This window comes from Bufo gargarizans, unplaced genomic scaffold (assembly GCF_014858855.1).
Source record: "Bufo gargarizans isolate SCDJY-AF-19 unplaced genomic scaffold, ASM1485885v1 fragScaff_scaffold_395_pilon:::fragment_2:::debris, whole genome shotgun sequence".
NCBI classification, from domain to species: Eukaryota; Metazoa; Chordata; class Amphibia; order Anura; family Bufonidae; genus Bufo; species Bufo gargarizans.
In genome coordinates, this window is record NW_025334108.1 from 59,182 (window position 1) to 85,451 (window position 26,270).

A 26,270-nucleotide genomic window follows, 5' to 3' on the forward strand; every position below is an offset into this window, starting at 1 on the left:
CCACCAGTATATGCTGCTCTGTGTTAGAGCAAGAAGCCCAAAACAGTTGTCTCTGGCATTATCTAATTTGCATACTTAAAATTCTAGGGGGGTCATTTATCAAACTGGTGTAAAGTAGAACTGGCTTAGTGGCCCATAGCAACTAATCAGATTCCACCTTTAATTTTCCAAAGGAGCTGTCCAAAATGAAAGGAGGAATCTGCTTGGTTGCTATGGGCCACTAAGCCAGTTCTACTTTACACCAGTTTGATAAATGACCCCCCCCCCCTTTTTATATCTTTTTCCATAGAAAGCTGGGTGACAGTTAATATGGCTACCATGACAGCACGCATGTTGGTTGTCACTCAGCTTTCCTGGAGGTCTGATTAGAGTATTTATGCAGCAATATGAAGTGTTGATGCATCCAATGGTTTGACTCTGAGTCATTCTGCCTAACGTTCTCTGCCTCAGGTCTCATGCACACGGACGTTTTTTTTTTTTTCGTTTACAAGCCGTATTTTGCGTTCCGTATGCGGTCCGTATACGCAATCATTCATTTCAATGGGTCTGCAAAAAAAACTTAATGTACTCCGTATGCATTCCGTTTCCGTATTTCCGTTTTTTCCGTTCCGTTGAAAGATAGAACATGTCCTATTATTGCCAGCAAATCACGTTCCGTGGCTCCATTCAAGTCAATGGGTCCACAAAAAAAACTGAACGTTTTTACGGAACCATCTATTGAAAATTTTATGCTCAGCCCAATTTTTTTTATGTAATTACTGTATACTGTATATGCCATATGGAAAAACGGAACAGAAAAACGGAACAGAAACGGAAACACAACGGAAACAAACAATGGATACATGAAAAACGGACCGCAAAGCACTAAAAAAGCCATACGGTCATGTGCAATAGGCCTCAGACTGTTTACTGTGACACCTCGAGGTCATGCTGTCTCCTACACCGAAGGGCTCGCTTTTTTTTTATCCACTCTGAATTCTCTCTCGACACGAGGAAGACGACAACTTCCCAGCTGGTAGAACATAAGCCCCTGACACAGCTGTTTATGTATAAAGTGGTAATTTATTCACAGCATGTCCTTGCCTGTACTTCATACCTCCTGGGGTGTTTCATAATCGTACCAAAATCTTTTCATCATTTCTCTTGCTTTATGTTCAAACGACATAAAACAAACTGTACAGTGGCGGATCTGCTCGGCACCTAGCTTTATCAAAACATGTTTCCCACAGAAGATAAGGCAAATGCTAGAAAAATACGCTCTTTAACAAATGTCGACATCCCCATTGCATATTGATTCTATCGGGGGGCAGAATCTTGTCTAAACCAACCGGGAGTACATTCTTTTAGAATATAAAAGCTAGATATTTGCCCAGGATAATGCAAGGCACGGAGCAGATGTCCTTGGGGTACAAAGGATTTTAATTCCATATGGGCTAGTGTTTTCTTACTGTACCTTTGAAAACAGTAAAAAATTTGGTCATTATTATTCACAGACTCAAAAGTGTATAATATAAAGAAAAAGAGATACATTTATAATCTGCAAGAGACGAAATATATTCGCAAGGAAAAACTCCACGTCAGTCTTACAGTCCATACAGAATGCTGGGCTAAGGTAGCTGTGCCACAATTAGGGAATTTCAGATAATCAAGATCTGTTGACTTGTAATATTCTGAAAAAATATATCCTGGCACTAAGATGCCTAAGGGGAGTTATGAGAGCAGATGCCGAGCTCCAGCTATAGGGCCCCTCTCTCAGAATTTAGGGCTGCTATAATCTACTCGCTCAGTGGCAGTGCTCCTGGAGGAGACTTCTGTCAGTCCAATTCACTCTTACTCTTCTAGCTACCCCTTAAAATAACCCTGTTATAGTTGTGGCATATCCTGTGGCTAATGGCATATTTTCAGCAGTTTTTTCAGCAGCTAATGCTAATGGAATATAATTACATAATAAGATATAGTGAAAAATAAAAGCATTTACCGCAGTTCAATCTATTACTATTAGGGCTCCTCCACACACTTTAACTGTTTTTCAGCTTTATAAAGTGCATGTAAAAGCATTTTTTAGGATTTTGCATATGCATTTTTGAGCTTCTATAGAGAAGCCTATGAAAAAGAATTCTGAAAAAAAAAACTCAAAACAGCAGTGAAATGCATAAAAACACTTCATGTGAAATCAACCTTACTATAGCAAACTGTGAGGCACAAGGGTGTAGCTGGAGTGGAGGGGGGAGGAACAAGCCGCTGTTTTACATTCATAAAAGGCTAGGGCAGCGAAGGAAAGCCTAGACACACTCTGATGAGGCAGAGGGCATCCAGTGAGTTGTCAGGAACATGGATTTTCAAGAGAAGCCAAAAGGGAGGGAGTATGTTTCTAAAGAGCAACAGGTAGTTTTTTTTATATTTAACCAGTTAAAAACAACTAAAAGAAAAAAATGAACACAAGAAGTTCTACTAAATACATCAAAGGAGTTTTCCAAGAGAACATCCTACGGATGTAGCAGGGTTAACACTCAAACGCTTGACTCCAATTTCTTAACTCATCATGATATCCCGAAACAAAATCCATTGAAAAGCAATTGAAGGTGTTTGCTTTACACAATTAGTTTAGATAACAGATCTCATCAAGCATGTGATTCTAACTCTACTACAACGAATCCTGGTACCTTCATTGATCAACTGTTTGAAGATGATGCAGTGACCTAGTGGGCACTATGACCTTTTCCCCGGCCACCAATGTCTCATTCATAGGTCAGAGCATACCAAACACGGAGCTGTACATTGAACAGTGGCTGTGTTTAGTATTGTAGCCCAGGCACAGTCACCTGAATGGGACTGAGCGGCACATAGGCCATATGACAAATAAATGTGACATCAAAAGAGGCCGCAGCGTTGTGCCCTCTACAAACAGTTGATTGGTAAGATTGCCAGGAGTTGGACCCCCACATATTAATGACTTATTCAGAGGACAGGACATCAAAATTGTATTCCATGAAACCCCCCTTAATTCATAATTGCATTTCCTTCTTCTTCTTACATCTCTTCAATAATGTATTTTACATTCATTTTCCACATTTTTCCTACAAACTTTTTCTAAATCAAACTAGTGGCTACAGCTGACCATAGACACATTCCCTACTATGAGTGTACCTAAATGATAATTTCTGACTAGTGTTGGTAAAATAACTCCATACACACCTTACTGATTCCCACACCGCTCCCGACAGTCTCTGCTTCCTGGTCCCTCTCGGCACACAGGAAATGACTGTTCAGTCAGTCACTGACCACAGTGGTGACCATCCTCAGCCAATGATTGGTCATTTCCTGTTGAGAGGGGCCAGAAAGCAGGGATCGGTGGGGGTCTTTGAAGTATTTGAAGATCAGTACTTATTTTACACTATGCAGAACCTATAAAACAATGTAAAGGATGGAGCAACCTCTTTAACCATATTATCTCTCAGTGCTACACCTTTCAATATTGGCAAAAAGTGGAGAAGGAAAATAAGTGCATCCTTTACCAAATCAGGCCTAGCATATTATGAGAAAAAGGAAACAATGAACACAACATAGATAAAATGAAATTTTAAATGGAGAAACCTTAAGATCTAAAGAGAAAGTAGAACATATAGACAAATAGGAAAAACATATTCATATGGTCACCAAGAGTAACATTGAAGATCAATAAATTGTGACCCACATTAAATAGAAAGATCTGTAAATAATATTAGCTCATGGATAACAATGGACCAAATGAACAGTGAAATTATAATGCATGCTTAGGTTGTACTGTACTAATGTACTTAAAGGGGTTGGCCACTTTTTCATTACTGTTGACCAACGTGTTTGTAAGATGATTATATGGCACTTACTAGTATAGCCTTTGACCATATTCTATGCCATTTTCTATTTCTCATAAGGTATGCTCCAAGTCTGTAGTGCTATCCTCACAGAAGGGTAGTCCATAAAATGGCTGCTGATGGAGGAGCATGTGACCAGGCAAATCACCTCCATGTAATGTCTCCTCCATTCAAATATACTTCACCTGCCATCTGCATATGCCCTGTTGCCAGTTTGGTGCAAGTTCAGTGTGTTTGAATAGAGAAGACTGAGTGATGTGTCTGGTCAGCAGCAGTCACCTTCTGGACAGAACCTCTATGCAGTCAGCACAAAAGATTTGCCTAACAAGGCATGGTGTGGCTTATAAATTATACCAAATGGCACAGAATATCAATGAAGGCTATATTAATAAGTGCCACATAGTCATCTTACCTACACATTGGTCGACAGTAGCCAGAAAGTAGCCAACCCCTTTAAGCCTTCATCAAAGAGTATTAAAGCCCAAGTATTGGTTGGGCCTATGGATGCAATAGATTCTCACCCTTTTTTCTATTGTGAAGTGCTTCCAGGCTTGGGCTTGGTAGGTAGAAAAGTACTGGTGAATTATAAATTTTCCGTTGATCCACTTGTACAGGGCTGAGCCAGGCTGGTTGTTCTTGTTAGCCATTACAGCAAAATAACCCACATTTGGGATAAAGAAGATCTCCAACCCCATCGATTCTGAAGCAGTGGCAAGGTTCTGATAGTCCTCCACATAGTCAAGCTTCTCCTTTCCTGGTAACAGTTAAAAACATAGCACATTACCGCAGGTACAATTCACAGGCACTTTTTGCCCTACTAGATGAAGGCTTATTTTGGCGTTTCATTGCATTTCAGGCAATATTTAAAATTGGTCCAATTAATTCAACTGCTGAAAGCTGTTAAATATTTCTGCCCGGTAACTTGTTGAAGCTTAGAGAGGTCTAACATTTCCCATAACACTTCTCTTGAATTGCATGTTCAGGCATTTATTGTATTTCTAGGCATTAAGAACACAGCCTATGCACAGTTCTGGTCATAACATAATTACTGTTGAGAGAATCAAAGCCAAATGAATTTATTTTGATCCGAATTTCATTTGGTGGCAAAAAAATATATACATACCTCATCCATTTGCTTGCAGAGAGGCCATCTTGATTGATGGTCACGTAACCACACCAGACTCCCGAGGGTTTGTGCGGCTATCTTGATTAAAGACATGGTGTGAAATCTTGCGCGGTGATATGATGACGTCATCATGCTGGCCGGGCGCAGTGAAGTCATCACTGATGACGACATCGTGTCAGGCCAGCGGGCTGGCATGGTGACTTCACCATCCAACAAGATAGCCGCAACGGCTTCTCCGCAAGCAAATGGATAAGGTGAGTATATATATATATATATATATATATATATGTATATATATTTTTTATATTATTTCTTTTTTTACCGGATTAACCCCTGGAGGCAAATTGTTGATCAGCGATGAATGTGGTATCTGCGGAGTTCAATGACTTGGGGTGGCGTGATCGTCATACCCTGTCATTGCACCAGCTACATACAAAGAAATGCGCTTCTTGAAGTAATTCGTTACAAATCAAATTTCTTTGTGAAATTCAGTGAGGCAGCCAAATCTGAATTTGCATAACTTTGCTCATCACTAAACATAATGTCTGAACTTCATGCATTCACGTTGTTATGACGATTTCCAAGTATTCCACATAAGCCTCAGCTACATGTGTAAAACTTTAGTACATTAAATAATTTCACATGAGCGATGTTTACATCCAGACTGAACCCTGACCCATTAATTTCAAGGGGTATATGGACAGGACCATTGTTTTTCACTGACCATCTGTCTGTTCAGGAGAAATCAGTTGAATCGGCATCCGTTGCTCCGTTCCGTGGCCCCGCAAAAAAAAATATAACATGTCCTATTCTTGTCCGCGCTTTACAGACAAGAATAGGCAATTATATGTAAAGGCTGTCCGTGCCGTTCCGCAAATTGCGGAACGCGCACAGACGCCATCCAAGTTTTGCGGATCAGCGATTTGTGGACCGCAAAACACACCACGGTCGCGTGCGTGCAGCCTAAGCTAAAGTGCATGGCTAGGTTTTTATTTTTAATTTATCTCTTAAAAGAATTGGAAAACAATATCTAATATATTTGAATTTCATTCTTCTCATGTAAATATTTGGAGTGCAGAACTGAAGGAAGCCTTACATGACCTGCATGTGCTGGGTCAACATACAAGAAACATGCATGGGATAACTGAATAATAATTAATGCCACAAATACATCCTTGTGAGCGCTGGAAAGTTCTACATGTAAATATGTCTCTATAGTTTAATTATTCAATATTAAAACAAGAATTTTTCCTGAATATTTTATCTGTACACTTCAGACTAAGTATGGAAGGCTCCGTAGATGAAAGCTGTAATCTATTTTTCCTCTGTCCATATAAAAAATAAAAATTATTAACCTCTGAATGCACTAAAGTCTGATTAACTTCAACAGTTTAGTGCATTCTAAAGAAATGGTTTAATTCCTTCATGCTGCCATAACAAGTAAGGCTGCTGAACATAATGTGATTTTCATTAAGATTACAAGAAATACAACCTGCCTGCAGTGTTCAAATACCCATTTCTCCCTATCACCACTGCTGCAGAATATAACAATGACCATTCTGAACAATGGAGAGAAAGCAACCGCTAACAATCCAATTATTCAGAATTGCTGTGTATTTCTAGAAGTTTCATAAAATCGTTAACAATACAAATATGTGATGTTCCAGGCAGAACCTACATACCACAGTGCATCACTAAATACCTCCCCATAAGCTGTCCCCCAGTGAAAGCCAGCGCCAGATGCCACGTCCTGCTCTTCTACTCAGGGTGGCAATACAGTTGAATTGAGAAGTCAGGGCACCTACAGCCACCTGCCAGTTACATAAGTACTTGACGCTCCCAGCATGAATTAACCCTGGAAGCATTAGATCATTACTTACCTGGCTGGCAGCGGTAAAGAGGGCACAGACCGCCCCATGGGCATTTAGGTCATATGATCAGTATGCCCTTGAGTGACAACATCAGAAAAAGCAACATTTCTTCATGGTCAAAAAAATATACTTTATGGATTGAATTTACAAACCGGATTCCAGAAAAGTTGGGACACTATACAAATCGTGAATAAAAACTGAATGCAATGATGTGGAGGTGCCAGCTTCTAATATTTTATTCAGAATAGAACATAAATCACAGAACAAAAGTTTAAACTGAGAAAATGTACCATTTTAAGGGGAAAATATGTTGAATCAGAATTTCATGGTGTCAACAAATCCCCAAAAAGTTGGGACAAGGCCATTTTCACCACTGTGTGGCATCTCCCCTTCTTCTTACAACACTCAACAGACGTCTGGGGACCGAGGAGACCAGTTTCTCAAGTTTAGAAATATGAATGCTCTCCCATTCTTGTCTAATACAGGCCTCTAACTGTTCAATCGTCTTGGGCCTTCTTTGTTGCACCTTCCTCTTTATGATGCGCCAAATGTTCTCTATAGGTGAAAGATCTGGACTGCAGACTGGCCATTTCAGTACCCGGATCCTTCTCCTACGCAGCCATGATGTTGTGATTGATGCAGAATGTGGTCTGGCATTATCTTGTTGAAAATGCAGGGTCTACCCTGAAAGAGATGACGTCTGGATGGGAACATATGTTGTTCTAGAACCTGAATATATTTTTCTGCATTGATGGTGCCTTTCCAGACATGCAAGCTGCCCATGCCACACGCACTCATGCAACCCCATACCATCAGAGATGCAGGCTTCTGAACTGAGCGTTGATAACAACTTGGGTTGTCCTTGTCCTCTTTGGTCCGGATGACATGGCGTCCCAGATTTCCAAAAAGAACTTCGAATCGTGACTCGTCTGACCACAGAACAGTCTTCCATTTTGCCACACTCCATTTTAAATGATCCCTGGCCCAGTGAAAACGCCTGAGCTTGTGGATCTTGCTTAGAAATGGCTTCTTCTTTGCACTGTAGAGTTTCAGCTGGCAACGGCGGATGGCACGGTGGATTGTGTTCACTGACAATGGTTTCTGGAAGTATTCCTGAGCCCATTCTGTGATTTCCTTTACAGTAGCATTCCTGTTTGTGGTGCAGTGTTTTTTAAGGGCCCGGCGATCACGGGCATCTGGTATGGTTTTACGGCCTTGACCCTTACGCACAGAGATTGTTCCAGATTCTCTGAATCTTCGGATGATGTTATGCACAGTTGATGATGATAGATGCAAAGTCTTTGCAATTTTTCACTGGGTAACACCTGTCTGATATTGTTCCACTATCTTTCTGCGCAACATTGTGGGAATTGGTGATCCTCTACCCATCTTGGCTTCTGAGAGACACTGCCACTCTGAGAAGCTCTTTTTATACCCAATCATGTTGCCAATTGACCTAATTAGTGTTAATTGGTCTTCCAGCTCTTCGTTATGCTCAAATTTACTTTTTCCAGCCTCTTATTGCTACTTGTCCCAACTTTTTGGGGATTTGTTGACACCATGAAAATTTGAATCAATGTATTTTTCCTTTAAAATGATACATTTACTCGGATTAAACATTTGATCTGTTATCTACGTTCTATTACAAATAAAATATTGACATTTGCCATCTCCACATCATTGCATTCAGTTTTTATTCACAATTTGTTTAGTGTCCCAACTTTTTTGGAATCCGGTTTATATATTGATGAAACCAACATAATTCTTTGAGGAAGGATGAGAATTGCTGTCTTTTACCAATGTTTGATCATTTAAGTTGGCACTGTGAACCTATTAATCTTTCATTATGATTGCATATGCTAGGCAAAAGGCTATTGTTATGATGGCATATACTAGGCAAAACAAACAAAAGTTCCATTAAAACACTACCCCCAGGCCTACTTAACCCCCCGCTGGGTTTACATGGGCCGATGCTCAGGCCAGTTATTGGGGATGAACATTCCTATGTACACTTGTTCCCGATAATTGGGCCATCTAAAGCTAAACGCTCATTCATAAAGTGCAACAATAGTTAATGCAAACAGTTTTAATAATATTTTCTGGGCAGCAGATCGTGCTGTCTAAAAAGCACTCTGCTGCCCAGAAACAATTCAGCTGTATGAGGACAAGCTATAGCAGTAGCGATTGTTTATCTTCACACAGTGAGGTGATCATTGCAAGTAATTGATACTTGGCTGCTGGTCACGGCATGTAAATCCAGCATTACTAGTAATAGTAATATATATGTTATATCCATGACTAGAATATACCACAACTCTTCTGCTAAAATTAGTTATGCTCCATCTCCTGGTGTCCAAAGCACTGCAGAGTTCTCCCAGATCCTCCCTGCTTGGAAGTCGGAGCTAAAATCTATCAGACAAAGGGAGAGCCTATAAGAAAAAGTGACTCCACTATGGTAGATTTATCACATACCATACACGATCACTCATGCACTAGAATAAATGCCAAACACTACATGTCCCATTAAATAATCATGGTAATAGCTGATCTCTAGAGTTTCAGAAGACAGACCCACAATGATCAGTTGACTGTTGGGTATGCTTCATGTGGAAATTAGTTAACATAACATAACACCCATGTGAAAACAGAAATGACCTAATAGTTACTTGTATAGTCATTTTTGGCCTTTCTTTTAGTATCAATAAGTGCCACCGAGTGGTACATAAAATTTGATTTGAGTCTTTTACATCATTTATTGTAAGGCTTCAACAGTAATGTGAGGATGTCCTTTTTAACACTGTGCCTGTCAAGGATTTGCCAGGTTAGTTCTTCTTGAGATAATGTACTACTTTGAGAATCTCAACCATATGGAGACAATGGCTAAGGAACACAGTGGAGGACTTCTTTAAAAGTTGCAGAACACTGTAAATCTTCAAAGCAAACCTATTGTGTTAGGTGATTTTTCCAAATAAGTAGAATGACACTATATCTGACCATTACATGGCTTATATCCTTTATATTTAGCAGATTTCCTATTTTGGCTCTCTATATTGTCTCCCATGAAGTGCACATACAGACAAGAGCAGATCTTGCTCTCCTATGTCTCCCTTTTTTTACACATACACACAGAAGCAGTAGAATTAAGGACATTGTACAACAGTACTGAGCAGTGTTGCTGTGAATCCAGCACTGAGGTAAGCAAGAACACTTACTCGATGTAGCATCTGTGCCAGTCTCTCTACAACAGCTCACTTCCCCTCCAGTCTCCATAGATATTTATGGACATCAGCTGTTAAAGCTGTCCCATGTCTACCTTTCTGTTGATCACTGGAGTGATCAGTGCAGGAGGCAGGGGGAGGGGGCAAGAGAAACGCCCAATAAGTGGAGAAACTGTTTTTTCCACAAATGATCTTATCTTCATGTGTATCACTGATTGGTGAAATTACCATCATGGATGTTACCATTATTATCACAGTTGTTTGCATTTTATAGTGTAATACATGAGAACTACAATCATGGTCATCTATATATACATATATAATAGCATTCATACTTTCAAGTACAGGAATCCATTCAATGCCATTACAGAGGAAGAGACCCTTGAGAGATGTATCCATCCAGAATTGGGAAATTTCATTATCTGAACATGGGGGCTTTGGACCCAAGGTCACCTTCATATCAGCTTCTAGAAAAAGAAAGATGTACAAATTAAATCACAGAACTCTTCACGACTGGGAAACAAAACTGAGTTTATTCTTCTCTACCTTTACAAAAATAACTTATTTTTCAACTATAGTCCTGTATAAAGTGGTGAAATTTTTTTGAATATTTCTTAAAACAAATGCACGAACTAATATGAATGAATGTATTGCAGAGAGTGTGGGCAGACTTGTATATACAGTCCTGATAAAAAGTTTAAAGGGACACTGACAGGCCCAATTAGCATATTGAGTTATATATATCACAGTACAGGTCATATAAAGTGTATTAGAATCATGTAAGTATCCCCCCTGCCCACCTTATAAATAAGGAAATATAAAGTTTTATAACCTGCTTGTCCGGTCTCCAATATGCCCAAGGGGCGGCGTTTCATCTGAAAATGCGCCCAGCCAGCTGCTCCCAACTGCCGTTCTGAAGCCCCGCCCAGCTCATCAATTATCACTTCGCTGGGCGGCGGCTACAACTCTCCAGGTCACGATTCTGCGCATGGGCAATCGAATCCTCCTGGCATCGTTCGTGTGTAATCTTCTGCGCCTGCGCCCCGCCGTGGTTAGATCGCGCCTGCGTACACACCCTGCCTGCGTCCCCGAGCCTCTGCCTCATGCGCATGCGCCAGACACTGTTCATAGCAGCAGCGCTTCAGGCGCGATCTAACCACGGCGGGGCGCAGGCGCAGAAGATTACACACGAACGATGCCAGGAGGATTCGATTGCCCATGCGCAGGATCGTGACCTGGAGAGTTGTAGCCGCCGCCCAGCGAAGTGAATATTGATGAGCTGGGCGGGGCTTCAGAACGGCAGTTGGGAGCGGCTGGCTGGGCGCATTTTCAGATGAAACGCCGCCCCTTGGGCAGATTGGAGACCGGACAAGCAGGTTATAAAACTTTATATTTCCGTATTTATAAGGTGGGCAGGGGGGATACTTACATGATTCTAATACATTTTATATGACCTGTACTGTGATATATATAACTCAATATGCTAATTGGGCCTGTCAGTGTCCCTTTAAGACCACATGAAAAATGGCAAAAAATCATATTTTACATTGTTGGATCTTAACCACCTCAGGACCGCCGTACGCAGGATTGCGTCCTGCCGGCGGTCCTGCTCTTCTGGATGGACGCATATACGCGTCCTCCCGCGAGAGCCGAGATTTCCTGTGAACGCGCGCGCACAGGAACGGAAGGTAAGCGAGTGGATATCCAGCCTGCCAGCGGCGATCGCTCGCTGGCAGGCTGGAGATCCGAATTTTTTAACCCCTAACAGGTATATTAGACGCTGTTTTCATAACAGCGTCTAATATACCTCCTACCTGGTCCTCTGGTGGTCCCTTTTGTTAGGATCGACCACCAGAGGACTCAGGTAGGTCAGTACAGTAGCACCAAACACCACACTACACTACACCCCCCCCCCGTCACTTATTAACCCCTTATAAACCCCTGATCACCCATGATCACCCCATATAAACTCCCTGATCACCCCCCTGTCATTGATCACCGCCCTGTCATTGATCACCCCCCTGTCAGGCTCCGTTCAGACGTCCGTATGATTTTTACGGATCCACGGATACATGGATCGGATCCGCAAAAAGCATACGGACGTCTGAATGGAGCCTTACAGGGGGGTGATCAATGACAGGCGGGTGATCACCCATATACACTCCCTGATCACCCCCCTGTCATTGATCACCCCCCTGTCATTGATCACCCCCCTGTAAGGCTCCATTCAGACGTCCGCATGATTTTTACGGATCCATGGATACATGGATCGGATCCGCAAAACACATGCGGACGTCTGAATGGAGCCTTACAGGGGGTGATCAATGACAAGCGGGTGATCACCCATATACACTCCCTGATCACCCCCCTGTCATTGATAACCCCCCTGTAAGGCTCCATTCACACGTCCGCATGTGTTTTGTGGATCCGATCCATGTATCCATGGATCCGTAAAAATCATGCGGACGTCTGAATGGAGCCTTACAGGGGGGTGATCAATGACAGGCGGGTGATCACCCATATACACTCCCTGATCACCCCCTGTCATTGATCACCCCCCTGTCATTGATCACCCCGCTGTAAGGCTCCATTCAGACGTCCGCATGATTTTTACGGATCCATGGATACATGGATCGGATCCACAAAACACATGCGGACGTCTGAATGGAGCCTTACAGGGGGGGTGATCATTGACAGGGGGGTGATCACCCTGATCACCCTGATCACCCCCTGTCATTGATAACCCCCCTGTAAGGCTCCATTCAGACGTCCGCATGTGTTTTGTGGATCCGATCCATGTATCCATGGATCCGTAAAAAATCATGCGGATATCTGAATGGAGCCTTACAGGAGGGGTGATCATTGACAGGGGGGTGATCACCCCCTGTCATTGATAACCCCCCTGTAAGGCTCCATTCAGACGTCCGCACGCGTTTTGTGGATCCGATCCATGTATCCATGGATCCGTAAAAAATCATGCGGATGTCTGAATGGAGCCTTACAGGGGGGGTGATCAGTGACAGGGGGGTGATCACCCTGATCACCCTGATCACCCCCTGTCATTGATAACCCCCCTGTAAGGCTCCATTCAGACGTCCGCATGCGTTTTGTGGATCCGATCCATGTATCCATGGATCCGTAAAAAATCATGCGGATGTCTGAATGGAGCCTTACAGGGGGGGTGATCAGTGACAGGGGGGTGATCAGGGAGTCTATATGGGTGATCACCCCCCTGTCATTGATCACCCCCCTGTCATTGATCACCCCCCTGTCATTGATCACCCCCCCCCCCCCTGGTAAGGCTCCATTCAGACATTTTTTTTGGCACAAGTTAGCGGAAATTTTTTGTTTGTTTTTGTTTTTGTTTTTTCTTACAAAGTCTCATATTCTACTAACTTGTGTCAAAAAATAAAATCTCACATGGACGCACCATACCCCTCACGGAATCCAAATGCGTAAACATTTTTAGACATTTATATTCCAGACTTCTTCTCACGCTTTAGGGCCCCTAAAAAGCCAGGGCAGTATAAATACCCCACATGTGACCCCATTTCGGAAAGAAGACACCCCAAGGTATTCCGTGAGCGGCATATTGAGTCCATGAAAGATTGAAATTTTTGTCCTAAGTTAGCGGAAAGTGAGACTTTGTGAGAAAAAAACAAAAAAAAATCAATATCCGCTAACTTATGCAAAAAAAAAAAAATTCGAGGAACTCGCCATGCCCCTCATTGAATACCTTGGGGTGTCTTCTTTCCAAAGTGGGGTCACATGTGGGGTATTTATACTGCCCTGGCTTTTTAGGGGCCCGAAAGTGTGAGAAGAAGTCTGGGATCCAAATGTCTAAAAATGCCCTCCTAAAAGGAATTTGGGCCCCTTTGCGCATCTAGGCTGCAAAAAAGTGTCACACATGTGGTATCGCCGTACTCAGGAGAAGTTGGGGAATGTGTTTTGGGGTGTCATTTTACATATACCCATGCTGGGTGAGAGAAATATCTTGGTCAAATGCCAACTTTGTATAAAAAAATGGGAAAAGTTGTCTTTTGCCAAGATATTTCTCTCGCCCAGCATGGGTATATGTAAAATGACCCCCCAAAACACATTCCCCAACTTCTCCTGAGTACGGCGATACCACATGTGTGACACTTTTTTGCAGCCAAGGTGGGCAAAGGGGCACCTTTCGGATTTCGCAGGCCACTTTTTTACACATTTTGATTGCAAGGTACTTCTTACACATTTGGGCCCCTAAATTGCCAGGGCAGTATAACTACGCCACAAGTGACCCCATTTTGGAAAGAAGACACCCCAAGGTATTCTGTGAGGGGCACGGCGAGTTCCTAGAATTTTTTATTTTTTGTCACAAGTTAGTGGAAAATGATGATTTTTATTTTTTTCTCTTTTTTCCTTACAAAGTCTCATATTCCACTAACTTGCGACAAAAAATAAAAAATTCTAGGAACTCGCCATGCCCCTCACGGAATACCTTGGGGTGTCTTCTTTCCAAAATGGGGTCACTTGTGGGGTAGTTATACTGCCCTGGCAATTTAGGGGCCCAAATGTGTGAGAAGAACTTTGCAATCAAAATGTGTAAAAAATGCCCTGCAAAATCCGAAAGGTGCACTTTGGAATATGTGCCCCTTTGCCCACCCTGGCAGCAAAAAAGTGTGACACATCTGGTATCGCCGTACTTAGGAGAAGTTGGGCAATGTGTTTTGGGGTGTCATTTTACATATACCCATGCTGGGTGAGAAAAATATCTTGGTCAAATGCCAACTTTGTATAAAAAAATGGGAAAAGTTGTCTTTTGCCAAGATATTTCTCTCACCCAGCATGGGTATATGTAAAATGACACCCCAAAAAACATTCCCCAACTTCTCCTGAGTACGGCGATACCAGATGTGTGACACTTTTTTGATGCCAAGGTGGGCAAAGGGGCACATATTCCAAAGTGCACCTTTCGGATTTCACCGGTCATTTTTTACAGATTTTGATTGCAAGGTACTTCTCACACATTTGGGCCCCTAAATTGCCAGGGCAGTATAACTACGCCACAAGTGACCCCATTTTGGAAAGAAGACACCCCAAGGTATTCCGTGAGGGGCATGGCGAGTTCCTAGAATTTTTTATTTTTTGTCGCAAGTTAGTGGAATATGAGACTTTGTAAGGAAAAAAGAAAAAAAAAATCATCATTTTCCGCTAACTTGTGACAAAAAATAAAAAATTCTAGGAACTCGCCATGCCCCTCACGGAATACCTTGGGGTGTCTTCTTTCCAAAATGGGGTCACTTGTGGCGTAGTTATACTGCCCTGGCAATTTAGGGGCCCAAATGTGTGAGAAGTACCTTGCAATCAAAATGTGTAAAAAATGGCCTGCAAAATCTGAAAGATGCACTTTGGAATATGTGCCCCTTTGCCCACCTTGGCAGCAAAAAAGTGTGACACATCTGGTATCGCCGTACTCAGGAGAAGTTGGGGAATGTGTTTTGGGGTGTCATTTTACATATACCCATGCTGGGTGAGAGAAATATCTTGGCAAAAGACAACTTTTCCCATTTTTTTATACAAAGTTGGCATTTGACCAAGATATTTTTCTCACCCAGCATGGGTATATGTAAAATGACACCCCAAAACACATTCCCCAACTTCTCCTGAGTACGGCGATACCAGATGTGTCACACTTTTTTGCTGCCAAGGTGGGCAAAGGGGCACATATTCCAAAGTGCACCTTTTGGATTTCACCGGTCATTTTTTACACATTTTGATTGCAAAGTTCTTCTCACACATTTGGGCCCCTAAATTGCCAGGGCAGTATAACTTCCCCACAAGTGACCCCATTTTGGAAAGAAGACACCCCAAGGTATTCTGTGAGGGGCATGGTGAGTTCCTAGAATTTTTTATTTTTTGTCGCAAGTTAGTGGAATATGAGACTTTGTAAGAAAAAAAAAAAAATCATCATCATTTTCCGCTAACTTGTGACAAAAAATAAAAAGTTCTATGAACTCACTATGCCCATCAGCGAATACCTTAGGGTGTCTACTTTCCGAAATGGGGTCATTTGTGGGGGTTTTCTACTGTTTGGGCATTGTAGAACCTCAGGAATCATGACAGGTGCTCAGAAAGTCAGAGCTGTTTCAAAAAGCAGAAATTCACATTTTTGTACCATAGTTTGTAAATGCTATAAATTTTACCCAAACCATTTTTTTTTTTGCCCAAACATTTTTTTTTATCAAAGACATGTAGAACAATAAATTTGGCAAAAAATTTATATATGGATGTCGTTTTTTTTGCTAAATTTTACAGCTGAAAGTGAAAAATGTCATTTTTTTGCAAAAAAATAGTTACATTTTGATTAATAACAAAAAATGTAAAAATGTCAGCAGCAATAAAATACCACCAAATGAAAGCTCCATTAGTGAGAAGAAAAGGAGGTAAAATTCATTTGGGTGGTAAGTTGCATGACCGAGCGATAAACGGTGAAAGGAGTGTAGTGCCGAAGTGTAAAAAGTGCTCTGGTCATGAAGGGGGTTTCACCTAGCGGGGCTGAAGTGGTTAACAAGGTTCCAAGTAGAGCTTCAACATGCAACAAGAAGAAATGAGAGTGAGACAAAACATTTTTTGAGCATTCAATTAATTGAAAATAACGATTAAACTGAAACAGGCTGTTTTTCAGCTGATGAAAAGTTTAGGACCACATGCCTTTAAAAGGCCAAATCTGTGCAAAGATGTGGATTCATTGTAATTTTCTGTCAGGTAGTCACACATTGTGATGGCAAAGGCAAAAAAACTATTTTTAAACGTGTTCGGGTTGTTGAACTGCATAAGCAGGGTCTCTCACAGCGCGCCATCGCTGCTGAGGTGGGACGCAGTAAGACAGTCATTTGGAATTTCTTAAATGATCCTGAGGGTTATTGAACAAAAAAGTCAAGTGGAAGACCCAAAAAAATGTCATCAGCACTGAGCCAGAGGATCCAATTGGCTGTCCGTCAAGACACTGGACGATCCTCCGCCCAAATTAAAGCCCTTACTGGTGCTGACTGCAGCCCCATAACCATCAGACGGCATTTGAGACTTAAGGACTTCAAAAACAAAAAACGTCTTCAAAGACCTCGTCTCCTTGAACGCCACAGAACTGCTCGTTTGGACTTTGCAAGAGAGCACCAAACATGGGACATTCAAAGGTGGAAGAAAGTTTTATTCTCTGATGAGAAAAGATTTAACCTTGATGGTCCTGATGGTTTCCAACGTTACTGGCATGACATGCAGATCCCACCTGAGATGTTTTCTACGCGCCACAGTGGAGGGGGCGCTATAATGGTCTGGGGTGCTTTTTCCTTCAGTGGAACAATGGAGCTTCAAGAAGTGCAGGGGCATCAAACGGCAGCTGACTATGTCCAGATGTTGCAGAGAGCATTCCTCATGACTGAGGGCCCTTGTCTGTGTGGTAACGACTGGGTTTTTCAACAGAACAACGCTACAGTACACAATGCCCGCAGGACAAGGGACTTCTTCCAGGAGAATAACATCACTCTTTTGGCCCATCCTGCATGTTCCCCTGATCCAAATCCAATTGAGAACCTTTGGGGATGGATGGCAAGGGAAGTTTACAAAAATGGACAACAGTTCCAGACAGTAGATAGCCTTCGTGTGGCCATCTTCACCACTTGGAGAAATGTTCCCACTCACCTCATGGAAACTCTTGCATTAAGCATGCCGAAACGATTTTTGGAAGTGATAAACAATAACAGCGGAGCTGCTCATTACTGAGTTCATGTTTGGAAGTTGGATTTCTGTTTTGGGGGGGTTTAGTATTTTTTTGGAGGTGTGGTCCTAAACTTTTGATCAGCTGAAAAACAGCCTGTTTCAGTTTATTCGTTGTTTTCATTAAATTGAATGCTCAAAAAATGTTTTGTCTCACTCCCATTTCTTCTTGTTGCATGTAGAAGCTCTACTTGGAACCTTGTTAAGATCCAACCATGCTAAATATTTTTTTGCCATTTTTCAAGTGGTCTTGAACTTTTGATCAGGACTGTACCATATGTCCCTAGAGCAATATAATTTAGCTGTATTTTCTCTTAGAATTTCGGTTATTACGTTTCCCCAAACTGTGGTCTTAAATAAATGATAATAATACAAATATTAACCTGATGGCTCTTTGCATATAGATATTTGTGAAATAGCTATGGTAATATTAACAGCGGTAAAATATTCAGCTTGTACTCAGTTATGTTAAATTGTGCAAATCAATATTTCTCACACTTAAATGTATGGGGAAGGTAAACACAGCGTTTTTCATTATTTTAATTTCCAATTTGCAGAAGCAAATGAAATTCACTTAATCTTGTAGTCAAATTCCTTCATTTATTTGTATTAATGCACCAGGCAGAAGCCATGCTGACAAATCAAGAGATAAAAGAATATTATTATGGATTATTGCCACTATACTTTTAGGTGGGCATTAAAATGATCAGGCGTCAACCAACCATACGGGTACATCAGTTGAATTTCACTTCCTTCAGTCCTAAGTGGTAGCTCTTTCAGCACCTCGGGAATGGACAGCTCTGCAAGCCTTGGTCTGACATTCGGACATATAGTAGATGTTGCATCAGATCCTGGCAGAAGAACAAGTTGCCTCAACAAGCCCTGGAATACATAATACAGTCTTCTAACAACACACTTTTCAAAGAAGCAACTTTATACAGTAGCTGAGAATTTGTTACAACGTTACATAGAATATTCTATAAAGCAATAGAAATAGAACATGTGCTTGCAGAACCTCCTAGACTGCTGCTTGCTTTAGATTAGAAACCACAGATCCGATTGAAACTTTGACCTCTTTTTATATTCACAGGATTCTTATGATATTACGATGTTTCAGAATTACATTTTACCTCCCAAAAGAAATCAGCTTGTATCACATTATTTCTCAGCAGGAAATCATTAACGATTTTAAATTTATGCAGTTGATCTGCAAACATAAGTCAGAAAATCTAGCTGTCAAACTAAAAACATTTTCAAGATAGTCATTAAATTGCTGTAAGGTGAAATACCAGTACTGAGACAAGTTTATAAAAAGAGATGCATTTGTCATAGGTGGCATCAATAAATGAGAAGTCTGCTAGGAGTAGAGTAATAGTGGTCTACTTATAGGAGACATTGCAGCTATTTACACAGCAGACATTCCTCAAATGTAGTCAAGGCTAATTAGCTTCAATCATCGACTCTTTTCAATTAAACCGTTTTAGTCTCCAGTTATCTGCAGGAAATGTGTGTAACATATGTCGTTTCTAAAAAGATCATGTAAGTAGAAAGAATTATAATGTGGGCCATATATGTTATCATGCTGCAATTTCTTTTGCAGTTCCATTGCTCAAATTATTTGCTCCTGCTCCCCAGCACAAAATCTGTCCCTGACCTACTATGTGCCATTTAGTATACTGGTGCTTTTTGAGGTGGCAGTGGGACCTTTGGGTCCCCCAAGGCACCAGATATCTGTTACCTCTTCATCTCTTACAGCTATTCCTTTTACTACCAAAGAGTTCTGAGAGTGGTCAGGGTCCTCTGGAAATTATTGGCATGGGCTTCTTACCAACCACTAGTTATAATATACGTGTCTCAGTTGACATAATGCTGTTGAGCAGTATTTCTGCACTAAATATATTCTACATATGAGTTTTGTGTCTCGTACTAATGCCTATATGTTAAAGAAATTGTGTAGGCTGTATATATTGATGATCTATCCTCATGATGGGTCATCAATATCTGATCAGTGCGGGCCCGACATCTGGCACCTCCACTGATCAGCTGTTTGAGAGAAGGTGGCACTCCATGCCATTGCTACTTCCTCTTCATTTCACTGCCGTTGATTGGATCTTGCAATTTGAAGTACATGATAGAAGCTTCCATTGGTTTCATTACAGACATGAGGATTCATGATTGGACCTTGCACCTGAAAACATCCAATCACTTACTCATTCATCAGCCATGTTCCATAAATAAACGTATAAAAGACTTCAGCTAGGACTACAAGACTCCTCGATACTGTAGAGCTTGAGGGCTCTTGAAGAGGAATACTACAAATCTAGGCAACAGGGTAGCCATCGTTAAAAAAAAAATTGGAGGTGGTGTTGGATTGGCTGGATGTTTTGACACATGACGGTATTTTGGGTCAACATGCGATCTCCATTTATTGTGGATCACACACCCATTCATTTTGCAAAAAAGACCCATGTGCTGTCTGTATCTGTGTCACAAATCTGCAAATTATAGAGCATTACTTATTCTTGTCCATTTGGCACAGAAGAATAGCCATTTCTATTAGGAAATTGCGGCATGCTCATGAATCGTATCTATATTTTGCAGATCCGTGGCTTGAAGACCGCAAAACATGAGGCCTTATAAAACTCTTCTACTTTACTACCCTTTATCCTTTATATATTTATGAACTTGACCCCTATACAGGATGAAATGTGCTACACACAGTAGGTAAGACACACCACATGGTACTTTTGTACAAAGTATCTTCTCCTCTGTCAACCACTGAGAGACTGAAAAATATGTTCTTCAGCAGTTGCAATGTGTATTAACACTGCACTGTGTCCCAGCTACTGAAGAACAATCAATCAATGGTGCACTGGAAATACCACCTTACTTTTCAAAAAGAGGTTTTGCAGCAGCGGTGATGTTTGCTATAGGGAAAACTGTACCTTCTGCTCTGAACTGTAAGAATTTTGGGAGTGGCACAACCTGTATATATTTACTCTGCCCCTAGTTTTGTGGTGTTATATGGTCACAGAATTCCTTGTGAGTAGAGATGAGCGAATCAACTCTAAATAAACTAAATTTATTACAAATTTCCCACAAATAAAACCTAAACTTTTTTGTTCTGTGTCAGAAGAATCACAAAAAATGGCAGCCACCATGTTACAAGGCAGTAGACAGAGAAGGAGGCATCAGCCACCAAAATGGGATCATTTTTTGAATGTTTTAATAAATAAAAAAATCAAAGTTTTTTTTTTTTAAACAGGCTGTTTTTTACCACCCTTCACCATCCATTTACCCATAGCCATATATGTCACTGTTACTTTCACTTTACTAATGCTGTCTTAAAGAGCTTGAAAGAGATTGAATACAGTCCTAGGAGACCTCAGAGTTTCATACAGGACTTTTCAGGGCAATTAGGGCACTTTCGATTCAGGTCTAATTTATTCAGATCAAATCGAATCGGGCGACAGATTTGTGCAAAAACGAATTTCAAGAAATTTGCTCATCTCTACTGGTGAGTGTAGAAGCAAAACACTTACAGAAAAAAATCCTTTACGCCGCCTTCTGCTTCCAACATATATCCTGGAGTTGATGGTGTTTAGGGATGATGGAAATGGTTTGTCTAGGACACTAAAGATAAAAAATAATTGCTTCATTATAATCACAATAGTAAATGTACAGCAAGAGAAAATCCAAGAATAATGGAAAATAATGTAGATTTATGTACAAGGGAAGTATCACAAGTCCATTGTTAAATTACATCGTCTGCTTCACTAGTAAGAAGTCATGTACATTAAAACAAGCACTGTCTGAGGACGGCTTATATTTTATTCTTGGCAATCTTATTTCCCCAGAGAGCTTAAATTCTAATTTAGACACACACTGGCAAGTGGCTGGAGTCATTAATGAGCAAAGATTTATTTGAAACAAATTTTTATTGTTTGTGTGGGTAAAAAGTAGCTGCTGTTTCAATTCACTGTAATTATTTCCCCACAACTGTGCACATAATTCATTTTAACGGCTGAGTAATGAAACACGTCTGAAAATAAAAACATCCATCGGGTGAAGTAGAAAATTGCCTTTTAAGTATATAAATGTAGGACTCGCAATGCACACATACTAGACGATGTGTCTATTGTGACTTCACTAGATTTCATGCATAAAGTATTTTCTTTGTAAATATGATACATTATACATAAAGTACATGGGTCGGGGAATAAAAATTATGTTACCTAGGCAGAAGAAGAAGGTTTTTTTTTCATCAGGGTATTTATTATGAATAAGACCACATTGCTTCTTTATAGTAGAGCGAAGTGGAAACATATGTGGTGCTGCTCATGACAGCTGTACTAAAGAAGAGGAGAGGAACAGCTTGCCAAAGTTCACCATATCCGGCCTAGCCTGATACTGCCGTGCACCACCAGATCCCATTGACCATAACGTGATCCGCGTGGATCTGGATGGTTTCCAGCATGAGTGCTAGGTTTCAGCCAGTCAAAAACGAGTGGGTGAACCAGATTTTGTCTGGCCAAAACCAGGCGCTCTTGAAGGAGACCATCTGGATCCAATTATAGTCAATGCCTGCTGGATATCTTTAGTGCAGCTGTTAGACTAGCCTAGGCTCTATTGGTCATACTGCTGCTCACTTTCTGTTTGCAAAAAAGACACCTGTGAGTGTCGAAATGCGCGTCACATGAGTGACCAATAAATCCTTTTGAGCAAAGAAAATTGGAGTGCCGGTTTTTCTTCGTTGTGCAGACTTCGGGATTACATCAGCAAGACCGAGCACCCGCCGACTAACGCGCAGTGCTGCCTGACCTTACCATACAGAGCCTAGGCTCTGTCAGGTCTCAATTGCCTCCCTACCTAAGGGCATACACAACTTTCACCTAAGGTAAAAGCTGTTTAAATGCCACTAAATCTCACTATAGAGGGCCTGTCAGCAGGATCCACCCCTGGTAGAGTTGATCCTATTGATTAAAAGAATACCTGGGTTTTGAAAATCAGTTGCAGCATTCCTGAGAAAAAAAAATTAGGGCTTCAGTGCACCAAGGGGTGTGGCCAACACTGGTAAGCTATGGTTCTGATGTGCACCTAGAGGGTAGGCCCCGCCCCTCAGTCTACTGAAGCCATCACCTGCATAAAAATTATTATATATTTTTTTTTTCTCTCAGGAACACCACAATCGATTTTCACAAGACAAGTATCATTTTGATCAGCTTGATCAACCCTGCCAGGCAGTATGTCTGTTTAATAGAATTGATCCTGCTATGTGTTATTTAAGAAAACCTGTCAGTCTCCTTTCCTCACCCACACAGAGTGATTGACAACTACAGGGAAGCTGCCAATCAGTAAGTATGTAATGCACCGGACCAGTTGGGGGCTGTGCCCGAAGATCAGGCCAGTCAGAGTCTGTAATAATAATAAGGAAATTGCAGCACACAGTATCTCTTGATGCTTTTAAATTTTAATTTCACATTTTTACATTTTTTTAAACATGCTTAAAGTTCCGGTGCAATATTCACAGTGGAAAAGGTAGAAGATGTGTGACCAAACGTTTCGGCCTGTCACGGCCTTCTTCAGTGGTCTAAATCTATAAAGATAATTCATATTTATCAGTCATATGTTATATGCATTGGTATCTTCATCACATGAGGATAAAATGTTTTCATTTATCTATGTACACATTTATAATTTGAACGTAAGAAAAGTTAATGTACAAAAGATGTATTATTAAAAACAATAGACAGCTCATTATCCCTTCTGAGTGAACCTAGTATCAACCATTATCAGCTATTATCATTAAACTCTATGCAGTTCAGTATGTTATTATTGGTCAATGGATCCCTGGACATGGTGCGTCACCGCATCCTGATTGTATGCATAGTGATTCTGTCCAATGCGGAACACACCCACACTATTATGTAAATATTATACTTAGTGTTATAGACAATATGTATATCACTATTGAGGCATATATCAATTTTGTGTGTTGTGTCCGTCATTGGGCAGCCCCACTAATGCATACAGTCTATGGATAAGGCTCATCCTCAACTTAGAACGGTCGGCGGTCACATCAAAATCACTTGGATAGACCTCAAGGTATCATCTATATGGGCAAAAATAAGTTCCATCTGGAATATGCAAGTAAGCCATTCAGTAGAGTAGCAAGTGATTGATCTGTGATCATTACCTTCAGTGCTGTGTCTTCAAGGAAAAAGCGCCGGGTGTATAATGTGGGAGCCGATTTTGGCGCCTTTTATTATCGCGGGGGATGCGCGTCATTGCGCTCTACGTCATACGGCATTCCCGGTCATGTGATTGGGAAGTGCGTGCGTTCCATTTGCGTGTCAAGCACGCAGACCGGCCGTGTGCTGAGTTGCCGTGCGCATGCGCAAGCAGGACCGGAACTGTCCTGCGTTCCACCTGCGTGTCATTCGTGCCGTTCGGGGGAAGGGAAGTGTTATGCGGCGTAACATTAATATGGTATCGTGCGCTGGGGCTGCAATGAGCCACCTTGTGTATAGCATAGCCATACATTTAAATGTGGAGCCTGGATACAGTGAAGCACCAATTCAGAATAAACCTGTTACATCTGATATATGTTAATTGAGCAATATAGAATTTAATATTATGAAAGAGAACCTTAGTTCCATAATGCAAATATAATGTCCCTAGTGTGATGGGAAATGGGTAGGATGGATGGATAACAGGAAAGAGGGATGGGAAAGATCTCAGGAGGGGGAGGAGGAAGGGGGGAGGAAATGGGGAGGGAAAGGGAAGAAAAAAGGGGAGGAGGGAGGAGGGGGGGGGGGGGGGGGGGGGGGGGGAAAGTGTTATCTCACCCTCGCAGGTCGTGATATCAGCGGGTCTGTAAGGAGAAATAAAGAGATTTCTTTGTTAACAACACATAGGGATTGCTCAATATATTAAACATTAATGGAAAAGTCACATTCTCGATTTAAACCATGTGGTGTAAGAGTCCCGAGTGTGTGGATCCAATACGCTTCTCGTTGTTTTAAATGTAAAATCCGGTTTCCTCCACGTCTTGGAGAATCGACCTGTTCCAATATTTGGAACCGTAATTGTGATGCCTGGTGATTTTTCTCTTTGAAGTGGTATGGGACGGGTAGCAAGGTGTGTCCGAGTCTAATTGTGGACTTATGTTTACTTACGCGATCGCGTATATGTTGGGTAGTCTCGCCCACATACGCCAGTCCGCATGGGCATTTCAGTATATAGACCACAAAGCTTGAGTCACACGTAAAAAAACCTTTAATGGGGTATTGTCGTCCGGTTCTTGGGTGGGTCACGTATTCGCCTCTGGTGACGCTTGAGCATTGAGCGCAGTGTAAACATGGGAATGTACCTTGTCGTTGACTCCTCAAGAAAGTCTGTTTTGGCAGCCTAGTAAGGCTACCTATGTCGGCCTTGACCAGTTTGTCTTTGACATTATGGGGTCTCTTGTAGCATGTGATTGGGGGTTCGCTGAATTCCGGAATGTTGGGATATGCTTTTACGAGTAATGGCCAATGTTTTCTTAATGCTTGGTGAATTTTAGGTATCAAGGGGTGGTATGTTGTTACACAGGCTAGTCTTTTGGGTTCTTTGTGACGTGGTCTAACTCTTTCGTTAATATTATTTAATGTCGAATTAAGGAGTGTTCGGGGATAACCTCTTGTCTGGAATTTCTCTGTCATCTCCATCAGTCTGGTTTCCCTTACTTCGGTGTCCGTGACGATGCGGTTAACTCTTATGAATTGGGACTTCGGCAGAGAATTTTTAGTAGCCCTGGGGTGGCAGCTGTTAAAGTGGAGAAGACTATTACGGTCAGTGGGTTTATTGTATAGATCCAATGTTATATTGCCTGAGGGGTCGAGTTCAATTATTGTGTCTAGGAAACTTATTTTCTCTTTACTTGACTGTATGGTGAATCCTAGTTCTGGATAAATGGAATTGAGATCCTGTACAAATTTTTCAATAGTGTTTGTGGGGCCCCCCCATATGCAAAAAATGTCGTCGATGAACCGTAGCCACGTGATTGAAAATTGGTTAAATAAGGGATGAGTATATACATGATCCTCCTCAAAGGCTATCATATATGCATTTGCATATGGCGGGGCCACATTTGACCCCATGGCGGTACCTTTTTTCTGGCCGTAGTATGTGTCCCCCAACAAGAAGTAATTTTTGGTTAGTATAGTTGTTAGTAATTCTATACAGAATTTCTGTTGTGTTGTTTCTAGATTTGAGTGATTATGTAGTAATCTGGTGGTAGCTTGAATCCCTTTTTCGTGTTCAATGGATGTGTATAAACTGTTCACATCTAGGGTGATTAATGTGCAACCAGGTGGCTTATCTATCTCTTGCAATTTGGAGATAAAGTCTGTTGTGTCAAGAAGAAATGATCTGGATGTTTTAATCAGGGGCGTTAGGATTTTTT

At 41.3% G+C, this 26,270-nt stretch overlaps 2 protein-coding genes across 2 annotated transcripts in view; both read right to left on the minus strand.

The window, feature by feature from the left end:
• Positions 1–21,730, minus strand: part of TSPEAR (thrombospondin type laminin G domain and EAR repeats) — a gene marked incomplete at its 3' end in the record, with an annotated part of 36,899 nt that extends 15,169 nt beyond the window's left edge. The window contains exons 1-5 of the mRNA XM_044273099.1: positions 21,588–21,730; positions 21,367–21,457; positions 18,547–18,706; positions 10,405–10,536; positions 4,376–4,608 (exon numbers count right to left, since the gene is read on the minus strand). Coding sequence (XP_044129034.1) covers positions 4,376–4,608; positions 10,405–10,536; positions 18,547–18,706; positions 21,367–21,457; positions 21,588–21,730 — 759 coding nt within the window. The remainder of the gene's footprint in view (positions 1–4,375; positions 4,609–10,404; positions 10,537–18,546; positions 18,707–21,366; positions 21,458–21,587) is intronic.
• Positions 21,731–23,302: 1,572 nt separating this feature from the next.
• Positions 23,303–26,270, minus strand: part of LOC122922499 — a 59,838-nt gene continuing 56,870 nt past the window's right edge. The window contains exons 4-5 of the mRNA XM_044273112.1: positions 24,673–24,698; positions 23,303–23,420 (exon numbers count right to left, since the gene is read on the minus strand). Of these exons, the coding sequence (XP_044129047.1) occupies positions 24,690–24,698 (9 nt within the window). The 3' untranslated portion in view covers positions 23,303–23,420; positions 24,673–24,689. The remainder of the gene's footprint in view (positions 23,421–24,672; positions 24,699–26,270) is intronic.